General features: G+C 39.2%; 1 protein-coding gene across 2 annotated transcripts in view; it reads left to right on the top strand.

Moving 5' to 3' along the window:
- LOC149237559 (uncharacterized) overlaps positions 1-15554 on the top strand; it is a 225235-nt gene that overhangs the window by 51229 nt on the left and 158452 nt on the right. For both annotated transcript variants that reach the window (XM_089372696.1, XM_089372697.1), the window contains exons 2-4: positions 6860-7041; positions 7296-8198; positions 8331-8432. In XM_089372696.1, coding sequence (XP_089228822.1) covers positions 6860-7041; positions 7296-8198; positions 8331-8432 — 1187 coding nt within the window. The remainder of the gene's footprint in view (positions 1-6859; positions 7042-7295; positions 8199-8330; positions 8433-15554) is intronic.

Genomic DNA, 15554 nt, shown 5'->3' with positions numbered 1-15554 from the left:
AAATTAATCTACATACCTGGTTTATGGACAAATTGGCGATCTTGGCTTGGATTCCTCCTAAAATCGCTTCGATTCGCTCCCACAACCGACGGCAACCCTCTCCCTCACTTCTTCTCCTTCTCCTCCGCGGCGGACTGCTGAATGAATTAAAAAAAAATCGTTTTTCCCATATAAAACCCCGCTGCCGCGCGCCCTCACGATTTTAAGTGAAAAAATCGCGATTTTATTTTTTCGATAAAAATCGCTATAAAAAAAAGGGGCGATTTTTTCGATAAAAATCGCGCTTTGAATCGGCGAAATTAAAAAATCGCGCTTTTACGATAAAATCGCGATTTTAACAACACTGCCCAGAACAATGAATTATTACAAACAACAAAAGTGAGAGCAGCAGTCCTACTATGTGTAGCATAGCCCCATCTCAGCAAATGTAACTCAACATCATCTATGTCATGGATTGGAATATCTCTGATTTTCTTGAGTTGAGGCTTTGAGGGTTTTAAGGTCCCTTCTCCTTGTCTAGTTTTGGTGGAGGTGATCCCACCCTAGCTAGTCTCCTGATTTCGGTGGTGAAAGATTCCACCCTAGTTAGTCACCTCTTGTCATCCATTATCTGTTATTGTTCAAGGTAGTTTGATGATTATTGATTTGGCACATTAAGGAGATCTTCTGGTCAAGCTGAAGGATTCAGTCTACAGTTCTTTGAGAGCAGTTTGAGGGTTGTTTGTAGGCAGCAAAGGCACAATTTAAAGGCTTGTTGAAAACAGTTCTAGATATAGCAAGAGCAGTGAGTTTCATTGGACAGTCTGTTGGGGGATCGCAGGCCACAGCCGTAGCTGCATTCTATGTCACAGGGTCTGGTGAACTTCAATTTCTTTTTGAAATTTGTTCAGGTTTGCTGAACCTGAAAGTCGAACGTGTTTGAACTCGAACCTGAAAGCGAACCTTAAGTTGAATTTAATTGAATTCGATTTTTTTTTGTTGAGATTCAAATTAGGTTTGGCAGTTGGTTTTCAACAATTTTCCCGCCAAAAAAATCCTTTATAAACAACGCTGCATTAAGGATTTAGCATAGCTTGCGAGTGTCGAGTGAGTTCTGAGTGAGTGAGTGAAATCTGCGTGAGTGAGTTCGTGAGTTCTAAGTGAACTTCCTTTTTCAAATTTTGAAATTTGAAGATGTTCTACAATGAGTTCTTAATATAGTTGTATTGTAATGTGTATGTTTAAATTTTGATTATGTTATAATTATGTGATTTTTTAAAAGATTACTAGTATTTGACATTCATTTAAATTTTGAAGACTCAAAATTATGTCATTCCTTTTTGCAAACTACTATTGTGTATGTTTACATTTAACCTAAGTTACCGGATCCGGCAGAGGCAAGAGGAATATTGCCGGATCCACGGATCTGAAACGGATCCGGATACGATACGCTAAAAATACGGCGAAAATACGTATTTGATAAATATACGGTTTTGGAAACGACAAATTTTTGCAGGATACGGATCCCGCTGGTGGCTGCCGGAAACGGTGATATGGTCGCCGAAAAGTCAGCAAAAAGCAGATATTTTTTATGTTTCGATTGTCGGTTTAGGTTTAGATATTATATTTTAATGTGTATATTATAATGTGGTCGCCGTCTATGTCATACCCTGCTCCGCTTTTGTCCGCATTCACCCTTTTTGTCTGCATTCGCAAGTCGGCCCCTCCTGCACAGTGCACAGTTTCATTTGTTCTGGGCTCACCGCCGGCCCCTCCAGCACACCTTTATTTGTCCCGGGCTCACCACCGGTCCCTCCTGCACGCAGCACGCAGCACTTCTGGTCACGCTGCTGGCCCCTCTGCACGCAGCACCGCGACACTTCTGTTCACGCTGCTGGCCCCCCTGCACGCAGCACAGTGACCCTCAGCAGCACGCAGCACTGTTCACCCCCGGACACAGTCGCAGTCAATCAGCACACAGTCGCTGGGTCAATCAGCACACAGTCGCCGGGTTTGGGTTGTCTTCAGTCGCGGTTTCACAAGGTATTTAAATTTTTAATATTCATTAGACTGTGTATTTAATTTAAATTTATGCAGGGGATAATAATAAATATATATTTTGTACCAATGTTTAATATTCATTTGTTGTGATATATAATATATAATATATTATATATATAATATATAATATATATTATGTACAAATATAAATTTAATTGCAAATGTCAAATATAAATTATGTAATATATAATATATAATATATATTATATACAAATATCAAATATAAATTTAATTCATTATAATTTATAATATTTTATATTTACAATATTTAGTAATTTATATTAATATTTGCATATTTAAATTTTAATGTATTTAAATTTAATTTTAATGTATTTAGTATTTAGGGTGCAATGCTATTTAAATTTATTTATTTTTTTAATGTATTTACAATTTAATTTTTAATTGTTTATTGATAATTTGATTTTAAATATATTATAATTTGACTTTTATATACAGTTGCAACTTGCAAGTAACCAATAGTCATAATGGAACCATCACAAGATTCACAACATGAACATAGTGAAGGGGAAATCATCAAAACAGACCCAAAATCTCCTCTATGGCAGTATGTGGAGATTATTGGAAAAAATCTCGGAGGTGGTTCATTTAAGTGGAAGTGCAATGAATGCCAAGATATAAAAAATGGCTCATATGCTAGAGTGAAGGCCCATCTCACTGGTCAAACTAACACAGGGGTGCAAGTATGCACCGGGCCAAAAGATGCAAACGACAAACCTGGCCAAGGTTTGAGTCCTGGAAAAATGAAATTCTATGCATCTTTGCAAGAAGCTGCTGATAGGAAGCTTGCTAAGGGAAAACACCCTGTGCAAAGCTCTACAACTAGGCCTCCATTGCCATCTGATCCTGCTGCCACATCTAATAAAAGGGCCACTTTAGGTCCTCTTGAAGCGTGTTTCAATAATCAAGGTAGAGACATAGCTGATGAACATGTAGCTCGTTGCATCTATGCAAATGGGATAGCATTCAATTTGGTGCGTTCCTCTCACTAGCAACAAATGATTAAGGCAGTTAATGAAGCGCCAAAAGGGTACAAAAGCCCTGGATATGAAAAGGTCCGCACTACTTTGTTGGCATCAGAGAGACAATCTGTGGATAGACAGCTACAGGCAATCCGGGATACATGGGTAGAAACAGGGGTGGCCATCATTTTTGATGGATGGAGAGACCAAAGAAACCGTCCATTAATTAATGTTGTCGTAGTATGCCCCCAAGGGGCAATGTTTTTGAAGGCTGCTGATTGTAGTGGAATAGAGAAAGACGCATCTTTCATATCCACAATTCTTATTGAGGCAATAGAAAGTGTGGGGCCACATAATGTTGTCCAAGTCATTACGGACAACGCACAGGTTTGTAAAGTTGCAGGTTTGATTGTGGAGGGTCGATATGATCACATCTTTTGGACTCCATGTGCAGTACATTCATTGAACCTTATGCTTGCCAAGATTGGTGAGATTGAATGGATTAATGAAATATATGTAGCATCAAAAGAAATCCAAATGTTCATAACAAATCATTCAATGTCCCAAGCCATTTATCGGGGTTTTGCAAAGTTGGAGCTACTGAAGGTACTTTTTTTAATCAATACTATTTGTATTAGAAATTCTTATTTTTAATTACAAATTTATATATGGTTTCTTATTTGAGATTTGACTTTTTGAAACTTGTAGGTTGCTGAAACTCGTTTTGCCTCCCACACTCTTGTCATAAAGAGACTTGTGGAGGTGAGACAAGCACTACAAGCAATGGTCATTGACCCTCTTTGGGAATCATGGAGGACTTCCACTTCTGATAGAGGGCAAAAAATTAAGTCCATCATTCTTGATGATGCATGGTGGGACAAGGTTCAATATCTTCTACGGTTCACTGAACCAATCTTGACCTTGATCAGGGCATTTGATACAGATACACCTTGCTTGGGTGAAGTTTATGAAAACATTGACAGTATGTTGGAGAGGATAAGAGAAATTATCAGGGCAAGTGAAAATGACCCTTATGAAACATTCTATTATTTAGTGAAGGAAATAGTTACAGAAAGGTGGAACAAAATGACCACACCATTACACCTTCTCACATATGCATTACACCCTAAATACTATCATTCTAAAATTTTGTCTTTACCTGGTAGAACAACACCAAACAAAGATTTTGAAGTGGTACAAGGATACAAGATAGCCTTGAAGAAAATTTATAGAGATATGGGAGTTGCAATGGAAGTCCACCAAGAATTTGGAGGGTTTGTACAGTCTACTGGTAGCTTTTCAGATCTAGTAGCTATGGATGATCGAGGACATCTTGATCCTATTACTTGGTGGGGCTTCCATGGTGGGGATAGCATTCATCTCTCTACTCTAGCCACCAGGTTGTTATCACAGGTTGCTAGTTCCTCATCAACTGAGAGGAATTGGAGTACATATGGCTTCATCCATTCAGTGAAGCGAAACAGGTTGGGAGCGGCAAAGGCTGAGGACCTTGTTTATGTTCATTCCAACCTCCGTCTTCTATCACATGTTGAACCAGAGTATAAAAAAGGTCCGAGTAGGATGTGGGATGTGGAGCCTGAGATCTCTGACTTGAACCTGACACTGAATGCCATGACTCACCTCAACCTACTTGAGGTTCCACCACCAATCCAGCCTACTGATGCAACTTCCTACATTCTAGGACCCCCATCATCTATTTATGATGTAGAGTTGCAATATGCAGAAGATATAGATCCAATTGATGATCTGTAAATGTATTTACTATTATCACTTATGATATTATGAATCATGATGCTTTTTGTTACTTTGTATGAGGGACGATGCACCATTTCAATGTTTTAATTTTCATATTTATCATTCAATTTTCTAAAAGTGTTTGATGGTTTCATGGAGTATTTGATTTTTTAGCTCTAAGGTGTTTTTTAAAATTATATATATATATATATATATATTGTACATGACGTATACTTGCCGTATCCGGATCTTAGATTTTCAAAAAACTAGCGGATCCGGATCCGTATCTGTATCCGTATCCGAATCCTGGTAACTTAGCATTTAACTAAACGTTAGAATGATCACATTATTCATGTATGTTTACTAATAAGAATTTGTATTCATGTGTTTATTTATCAATTTTGAATTTTTATTATTATTTTGTCATATATATATATATATTGAAAAATATGTATAGTCGAACCTAATGTTGAACTTCATTCGAACTTGATCGGAAAATTCGAATTCGAATCGAACTTAATCGTTGTTAAACTTGAATTCGAACTTGAAGCGTGTGACATAGGCTGCATCCACAGGTCGCAGCCGCAGGGCCACGGACAACAGCCTAGCTGCAAGTGGGTGAAAGTGACTGTGGAAAGACGGACACAGAAGAAGGATATTTCTGGGCTGTGGGTACCATCAGGATGAGCAGCTGGACCCTATTCCCTAGGTCTATGGGATTTGGACTCCTGTCATAGTAAGCCAAAATAGCACAGTAGATATCTATTAATATAGTCCATTTAGATTTGGTTAGCTACAGCTGGATCTGATTTCTAAATTGCTGTTATTTCAGTACTTTACTGGTGGATTTATAGTTGGATACATCTACTGTTGTGGGAAGCCAACTCTAATTTCTGTGAAATTGCTGAAGGACCACAATTACTATCAACATTATAATTGTAGTATAATGTGCATCATTGGTTGGGTTCATTCTCTGTTTTCATTGAGGCAGCCTGCCCTAAATCTGTGTGATTTCATTGAAGAATTGTATTGTTGTTGCATCTTTATATTTGTCATCATTGGTTGGGTTCATTCTCTGTTTTCATTGAGGCAGCCTGCCCTAAATCTGTGTGATTTCATTGAAGAATTGTATTGTTGTTGCATCTTTGTATTTGTGCCTACATATTATTATGAATGTGTACTATTGATTCATTGAAGACAACCCTAGCCAAAATAGAAAACCCAGGACATTACACACCACAACATCTCTCCCATATTGGGCTGTAAAGTGCCCATCAGTGCAATAAATATTCTATTATTAGACAATAGATGAAAGAAAGAGAGCAATATTGTGTTATAATATAAGTATGCATGTACCTAATTTAAGTGTTTGGAGGTCTAAATCTCTTTTGAATACATACATACACATATAATCTGACATGTAAAGGTTGTTACCTAAAGGCTAACTAAGTTAAGTTTGCTGGCTATTAAGATAAACTAGCCAACAGAACACTAGTTGATTCCGAATTGACTAATATATCAACTCAACGTAGAGACTTGGTGGACTAACATGGTCTACTTGACAACTGAGTCGATCCTTAGGGTTGACATTGACATCAGGTAACTAACCTCCAAACACCCACAATGTATTCTAATAGACACAAGGACATTCACGGTTTCACCAATAGAATTGAATGAATCCTCATAATAGTGAAGTGCAACAGCTAAAACTTAGACCTTTTTATTGAGTTGTATTCTAATTGAGATGTCTTGTGAATAGATGTATACCCTGTACATTCAAAATTCATAGACAATATCAAGGCTAACAATGCCTTTGGCAAGCTAAATTGGGAACAAAAAAGACCAAGGCATTTAACACTTCCAGTAACAAATGCGTATCATTTGGATGAATGTATCTTGGTATAGGTTTAAACTTGCTCATATGACACTCAAATTTGAACTCACATACAACTTCCGTATATAATTCATTTGATGAATTATTAGTGATTGCTATAAAACTATGATATTGTGCTATCTATGCCTCATCTGCTTGATTATCTGTATGAATAGAAATAATTAGCTAAGTTACTTTGATTCTGTCACAGGATTGCCCAGCCGTCATATGGTGTATGTGCAAAACATTCGAAAGGGGATGCCTCTGTTTCTGTTCAACTATACAGACAAGAAGTTACATGGTATTTATGAAGCGATTAGTGATGGTAAGAGGAATATAGATGCAACTGCATGGGTTCAACATGGTTCAGGGAAAACAATGTTTCCTGCACAGGTATCATTTGCCTCTAAAAGAGAGATGACCGGCTTTCTCAAAATTTAACAGATTTTTGTGGAAAGTTGTTGCATTAAGCACAGTTGTGTAGAAATCCAGAGTACATTGTTAGTAGGATGTTATTTCTTGCCATCTTATTGAGTATTGCTTTGCATAGTGCACTCATTTCTAAGGGAAAGTAGTCCTAGGTTGTATTCCCTTGGAAATTATAGACCTACTAGATGAGCTCTGAATATTCTTGTTATCATGTATAGGTTTCTGCTCGCATTTTCCAGAAATGTGATCCACTTCGAGAAAGTGATTTTAAAGATGTCATAAGAGCTAATTATTACGGCCAAAGCAACCACTTCAAATTCGAGCTTGATCACGAACAAACATATAACCTGGTTGAGCTGTTTCTGAGGCAAAGATACCCACCTCACAAAGACAAGTTCTGCGCTCCTGAAGTTTCAAATCCCTTGTCACCTGCTAGGTCCTCTGTGGTTTTGGGACAAGGTGAAAGCTTGCAAATAGATAGCCAGATGCAATCTCCTGACATTGATCAGAGATTCCAAGATGACAGTGGCAGCAGATGTTTGTCATATGATGAATCAAAACAAGAGATAGAATCTTTTTTGGCAAGTGAAATTGATAACGCTGGAACAGAAGGCTATGGGAAAGATGTCTGCATTTCATATTCAGAGGTTTCCTTTTTTGAAAGAAATGCCTCAAGTAGACCAAGCAGTTTTCATCCAGAGGAAAATGTCCCAGAGGAGAAATCTTCTGCGAATCTTCAAGAACGAAATGGTTCTTGCAGAGGAGAGAGATCATTTGCGAAGGTGGACTTGCAAGGCCCCAATGAAATCTCCATTGGAAGTTTAGAGGATGTTACAGAGGACATGAACTTAAATTTTTGTAGAAAGGAAGGGTGCCATATTCCTGTCTCTGGATTTCAGAATGACAATAATCGATGCCAAATGCAAGATTCACCTCCGGAAGACAACATCCAGAAATCTAATAATTGCAATCAGGGCCGTAATGTTAAATCATCAGGGTTAGGAAAAGACATTTATGAGCAGGAGACAGATCAACTTGGGCATGTACTTTTATCCAAGAACACAAGTTCATGTTTGTTGCATGAAAGAGAGATTCAACATTTTTCTGCATCTCTGTTTCAGGTGAATAAGGACATGTCTGCAATTTTCCATGACTTGATTGTTAGCGCACCAGTGCTTTTTGTGCTTAATTTATTGTGGGATTATCTTTATGTTCTACGAACTCACGTGAATCCTCCTGAATAAAATATATAGATACAGCAAGAGGGTGTAGAATTGAAGGAAATGGTGAAAGAAGCACAGAATAAGCAACATTTTGAATTGCAAAGTGCCAATACATTACTGCAAATTTTGAAGGTAAGTACTGCCTAACAGATAAATAGCTTTGATGTTTCTCAATTAGTTTAGTGAGTCTTCATTTAATGCCAAATATATTATATTTAGTGTATCATCGAGTTTAGGAAATTGTTGTCTGTGTTTAACTGCTCTTAAAAGTCATAAATGCCCAAATATGTAGAGGTAGTTTTATGGTGTTAATTAATTGTTGTCTGTGTTTAACTGCTCTTAAAAGTCAAATGCCCAAATATGTAGAGGTAGTTTTATGGTGTTAATTATAAAGCAGTTGACATTGTCATCCTGTTAATTTTAGGCAACAATGGTATGTTCTATGATTTAGAGCAATTTTATTTCAATTTCTTTACTAGCCCAATGTCAATATCCAGTTTAGCAATCACATCAATGTGATAGTAAAATGCAGATAGAACATAAACATAAAAAGTATAAGACAAGCCAAGACAAAACAAGATGACACAAGATGTGGCACCAGCTAGGTACAAACCCCAATGTGGGGAAAACCTTGATCAAATTTTCTTTTAGTCTTCAATAGTTCATCAGAGAGAGGTAATACATTTTACAAATTCTGATAATTTATAACAGCAGCAAAAGAGCTCTAACTAGAGAAGTCAACGCTTGTGAACAAGGCAGATTTCTTCCTCAATTCAGCTCGGTCAAACCCAGTCAACTTTGGCCTCCAACAGCAAGTCTAATCAGCCCAAAACAGTCCAAAAAAAGTCCAGTCAAAACTGGTAAACAAAAGTCAACCCTGCGGCCAGCTGTAGTACAGTCAATGCTGGTCAAAACAGAGGTCAGATTGCCTCGGTTCTTGTGCCCCGATCTGCGGCCTGCTAGGACAGAATTCCTCCATCCAAAATTGCACTAAAACAGGTCAAGCAGCCCAAAACAGCCTTCTCGAAATTCTGTCAAACCTGGTCAACGCTGAAACAAAAAATGACTGTCCTTTCTTTCGCATGTGTGGAGAGAGAAGCTGCCCAGAAATCCGTACCCAATTAGATGAGGAGAGAGAGATGTGTGAAGATGAGTGTGTCCAAATGAGGATGAGGCATCATGTATTTATAGGCTAACGTTGAGGATGAATAGACGTCACTGTTGGGCTTCTGAGCCTACATGAGTTTGCTGGCCGACCTTGACAATTTGTCCATAACATAAATAAATTCATAACTTCATTTGTACATGTCAGAATCGGATGATCTTTAGATCAATCCTACACCTCTCAGAGAGAGGAATCTAAGAAAAATATTAGCTGTCATAAATAAGATGACCCATGTGGAGTTTGGCCCTAGTTGCCAATTTTAACACTCCCTCTCAACTAGGGAGAACTCCACCTGCTAATCCATCTGCCAATCTGTACTATCTTTGCCATCCATGCACTGCTCTGCACTGCTGAACTATGAAGAAGAAGAAGTGATTGAGAATGTATCATACCATTCTCTACAAACCCGAAGTCAGTCCCAATCAAAAAGAGAGTGTCTCATACCACCCTTATTGACCCGAAGTCAGTTCCAATTAAAAGAGAGTGTTTCATACCACTCTTATTGACCCGAAGTGAGTTCCCATTGATCTCAAATCAATATCGAACATCCTAGGATAGGGAGTACAATAGTACACGATGTGTTTATCGGTAGTACTATGGTCCCTATCCTCATTTCCTTACTCATTGGCTAGATGAGAGGTACTTCCCATGAGTCCCTGACTGCATGGGTAGGATGTCTCAGCAGAAGAAGGATGAACCACTCGTCTTTGCCTACATGTCGCCAAGGGGTATCACAGGGGAAGGATGAACCACTCACCCTGTACACAGCAAACCACTCACCCTATGGTTTCTCACCGCTCCAAGAAGTACCCTAAGCCCCCGGGAGCTCCCAGAGCTCAATATAGGACCCTCATAAGAGGGTCTCTGCACGACTCCAAGTCGTTCTTGGAAGGCCAAGAATTTGACCTTCCCCAGGGGCTTTGTCAGAATATCGGCGACTTGCTCATTAGTCCCAATGTGATGGAGTCTTATCGTTCTTTGTTGTACATTGTCCCAGATCAAGTGGTACCTGATATCTATATGCTTGGAGCGATCATGAAACACGAGATTCTCTGATAATCGGATCCCACTCTAGTTGTCGCAGAGGATCACGGTGGTATCCAACACATGTCCAAACAGCTCACTGAAGAGCTTCCTCAACTAGACAACTTCACAGGAGGCCATACTAGCAGCTATGTATTCGACCTCGACAATGCTCAAGGCAACTGATTTCTGCTTTCTACTCATCCAGGATATCGAAACAAAACCCAAAGAAAAACAACATCCATAAGTTCTCTTGCGATCCACCACACTGCTAGCCTCACATTTCCGGCAGTGTATCTCAGTCCATGAGTGATTGTGCCTCGAAGATATCTCGAAAGATTCTTGGCAACAATCCAATGTATATGATGAGGCTCAACTATGTATTGGCTCAATGTGTTAAGTGCAAAACATATGCCCGAACGAGAGTTCATTAAGAACATCAGTGCTCTTATGAGTTGACGATACTCAAAAGCATTTCCCAATTTAGGTCCAACAACACTACCACATAACTTCTTAAAGTTAAGTTCCATTGGAGTAGTCACAGGCTTGCATTCCACCATCCCAAATCTTTCCAATATCTTCACAGCATATTTTCCTTGAAAGAGGAAAATTTCACTTGGCTTTTGCCAGACCTTCAACCCTAAGAAATAGTGCATCGGTCTGAGGTCCTTCATCTTAAAGTTAGAAGCCAACTCCCTCTTACATTTTTGAATGAGAGGGTCTGCACCTGTTAGAAAGAGGTCGTCCACATAAAGTACCAGAATGAGAGGTTTATCATTTTCAACCTTAAAGTAAAGGTTCAGATTGGCTTCACTTCTAGTGAATCCCAACTTCATCAGATAGCTATCGATCCTCTCATACCAAGCCCGGGGTGCTTGCTTCAACCCATAAAGAGCTTTCTTCAACCTGCATACATGAGATTCCCGATCATGAACCTCAAACTCCTCGGGTTGTTCCACATAGGCTTCCTCTTTGATTGAACCATGCAAGAAAGTAGCCTTGACATCCATTTGATGTAGGTTCCATCCTTGCGAGGCAGCGAGGGCTATGATCGAGCGGATGGTGGTGTATCGGGCAACAGGTGCAAATATCTCATCGTAATCTACACCTTCCTTTTGAGAGAAGCCTCGAGCAACAAAGAGAGCCTTGAACTTTTCTACACTTCCATCAACTCCATGCTTGATTTTGTAGAGCCACTTAGAGGTGACAATCGATTTGTCCTGGGGTCTAGGGACCACATCCCAAACATCATTCTTCATAATTGACTCGTATTCTTCATTCATAGCATCCTTCCATACTTGTTGCTTCATGGCTTCTTCGAATGATGAAGGCTCATTTTGAATGATAGTGCTCATGGCAGTCAAATATCCTTGATACTTGTTCAGCTTCTTGCTTTCACAGAAAGCCCCCCTTGGTGCAATGTCTCATCATCTTCAAGAGTCTCCCTAAGCCATGAGGGTCTCCTTTTGGAGGAGGGCTCATGAGGAAGAGCATAAATAGGATCCATAGGTTCATCAACATCAGGCATCATTTTGTCCTCTTTTTCACCTTGATTTCCTATAGCTTCTTTGTCCTTCCTTAGGATAGGAAAGTTGTTGATCTTCTTGAGGGCCATATCTTCGTTGAAGATGACATCATGACTTATCTCAACTTTCTTTTGACCAGCCACATAAATTCTATATCCCTTAGAATTTTCACTATAGCCCACAAAGATTCCTTTCTTCCCAGATGCACCCAATTTGCTTCTTTTCTCTTTCGGCACATGAAAATATACGGGGCTTCCAAAAATTCTAAAATGAGAGACATCGGGTTTCTTACCAGTGAACATTTATTTAGGAGTCCTGGAGTCAAATGCTTGATGAGGGGATCTATTTTGAACATACATGGCGGTAATTGTAGCTTCAACCCATAGAAACTTTGGAAGACCTTGATCATGAAGCATGGCACAAACAAATTCTACAATAGAGAAATTCTTCCTTTCAACCACATCATTCTGCTTGGGAGTGTATGGCGTTGTAGTCTACCTCTTAATGCCAACTTCTCTGCAATAATCTTGAAATTCATTGGATTCATACTCGGTCCCATTATCAGTCCTCAATATCTTGAATTTCTTCTCGAATTGGTTTTCGATCAAGGTTTGAAGTGTTGGAACCAGGTGAACACTTCATCCTTCTTTTTTAAGAAGTAGATCCAGGTCTTGCGAGAATAATCATCCATAAAGGTGAGATAATATAAGTATCCTCCCAAGGAGTTTAGCGGCATCATACTAGATATGTCGGATTGGATCAATTGCAATATGTTTGTGGTCTTGCTATTACTTGAGGGAAATGGTCCCCTTGCAAGTTTTCCTTCGACACATCCTAGACATACACCTTCATGCTCTACTTTGAACTCGGGCATACCTATCACCGTTTGTCTCACATTGAGTAGGGCCTTATAATGAAGATGGGAAAACCTCTGGTGCCATAGTTCAGATTGTAGAGATGTGTCACAAGACATGGCTCCTAATGGACTTCGTCCAACTTGATACAAAGTGTCAACACTGCACCCAAGAGTAAAAGCATCTTTAAAATTTCTTTTAAAAACACGTACCTTTCCATGAATGCCACTTTGAATCCTTTGTCCTCCATGGCTGAAATGGACACCAGGTTCTTCTTGAGATCAAGTACATATAGTACTTCTTGCAAATGAATAGTGTTACCTTGATTCAATTGAAGGGTAACATTCCCTACTCTCTTCACGGGATAGGTGGCATCGTCTCCAAGGATGATCCCCAAGTTTGTCTCCTTTTCTATCAGATTAGGGAGGACTTCCTTGTATCCGGTGAAGTGCCTTGAGGCACCACTCTCAATCAACCAATTTCCCAGAGTGTCCGGAGGAGAGCCAGTGGAATGGGATGATATAAGATAGTACTCTTTTTGCTTATCGTTAACAACATTGGATTCTTCATACCTGGAGTGCCTTGATTTCTTGGAGGGTCGACCATTTCCTTGATGTCTCGCATTCCTTTTTCCTTTGCCATTTGACCTGCCATTCCTTTGATGTTGTTTTTGAAGTTGCCCTTGGAGTTGTTATGACAGTCATCATCTTGAGGTGTATCCCTTCTATTAGGACACTCCCTTGCATAGTGGCCAAACTTATTGCAAAGAGAGCATCTTCCATTCCTTCCATTTTTAAATCCTGGTCTTCCTTGACTTTGCTTCTTTGAACCTGCATTGTTTTTCCTCTTGGCATGAGCAATGAATGTAATGGGGTTGCTACTATTAGAAGGCATTTCTTGCTCCACCATTCTTGTTTCTTCTTGAATGCATCTCGACATCAATTCTTCAAACTTTGGAATTCAATCATTGTTGAGTATAGTGGTTCTAAATATTACCACTCAGGTAGGAGTCCTCCAAGGGTGGTGCGAGTAAGTTCCTTGTCAGGAATGACTTCTCCAATCGAGAGTAGATCATTATTGATCTCAATAATACACAAGAAATAGGATTGAATGTCCTTGTCCTTGCCCTTCTTATTATGGTTGAATTTATTCTTTAGAAAAGAGAATTTGATTAGCATTACTAACCTTGAACATGCCGACCAACCTGTCGTATATCTCCCTGGAGGTCTTCAATTTGGAGATATAGGCCACCAGATACTTGTCAATGGAATCCTGATAATCTTCTTCGCTTTGACTTCAGCCTTATTGTATTTGGTCTTCGCAACAACTGATGCATTTGAAAGAGGCTCAAGGGTTTTACCCTCCACATAATCCATCACTTCCTTCTCTTCCAAGGTCAAATCAAGGGACATCTTCCATCCATGATAGTCAGATTTATCATGGAGCTTGTCTTCAGCCCGGAAGTAGGATTAGGAACTCATTGAGTCTTTTGTCCTTGTCCAACTGTCTTTGGTGATTCCTCTTTCATTCTTGCTTGGGTTTTGTTTTCACCTTAGCTCTGATACCATGTTAATTTTAGGCAACAATGGTATGTTCTATGCTTTAGAGCAATTTTACTTCAATTTCTTTATTAGCCCAATATCAATATCCAGTTTAGCAGTCACATCAACATGATAGTAAAATGCAGAACATAAACATAATCAGAAGAATACAAGCCAAGACAAGATGACACAAGATGTGGCACTAGCCACGGACAAACCCCAATGTGGGGAAACCCTTGATCAAATCTTCTTTTAGTCTTCAATAGGTCAACAGAGAGATAGTACAATTTACAAATTCTGATAATTTATAACAGTAGCAAAAGAGCCCTAACCAAAAAAGTCAACGTTGGTCAACAAGGCAGATTTCTTCCTCAATTCAGCTCGGTTAAACATAGTCAACTTCGGCCTCCAACAACAAGTCTAATCAACCCAAAACAGTCCGAAAAAAGTCTAGTCAAAACTGGTAAACAAAAGTCAACCCTGCGTCCAACCTTAGTACAATCAACGCTGGTCAAAACAGAGGTCAGATTGCCTCGATTCTTGTGCCCAGATTTGCGTCCTGTTAGGACAAAATTCCTCCACCCAAAATCGCACTAAAATAGGTCAATGCTTGGTCAACGTAGCCCAAAACAACCTTCTGGAAATTCGGTCAAACCTGGTCAATGCTGAAACAAAAAATGACTGTCCTTTCCTTCGCATGTGGAAAGAGACGCTGCCCAAAAATCCATACCCAATCAGATGAGGAGAGAGAGAGATGTGTGAAGATGAGTGTGTCCAAATGAGGATGAGGCATCATGTATTTAAAGGCTAACATTGAGGATGAATAGATGTGACTGTTGGTCTTCTGAGCCTACATGAGTTCGCTGGCCGACCTTGACAATTTGTCCATAACATAAATAAATTCATAACTTCATTTGTACATGTCAGAATCGGATGATCTTTAGATCAATCCTACACCTCTCGGAGAGAGGGATCCAAGAAAAATATAAGCTGTCATAAATAAGATGACCCATTGGAGTTTGGCCCTAGTTGCCACTTTTAACACATCCCTTGCTTACCTAGAGCCATTTCCACTTCTAAATGGATGGGAAATTTGTTAGATTTATGTGAACCTAGCACCTGGTATTTAATTTCTAGCAGAAAAC

The sequence above is a fragment of the Pinus tabuliformis genome, chromosome 8 (genome assembly GCF_031772625.1).
Source record: "Pinus tabuliformis cultivar Carrire ecotype Pingquan chromosome 8, CPIR1, whole genome shotgun sequence".
NCBI lineage: Eukaryota > Viridiplantae > Streptophyta > Pinopsida > Pinales > Pinaceae > Pinus > Pinus tabuliformis.
Note: the sequence above shows the minus strand (reverse complement) of the source record. Positions and strands in the feature narration are given on the sequence as shown.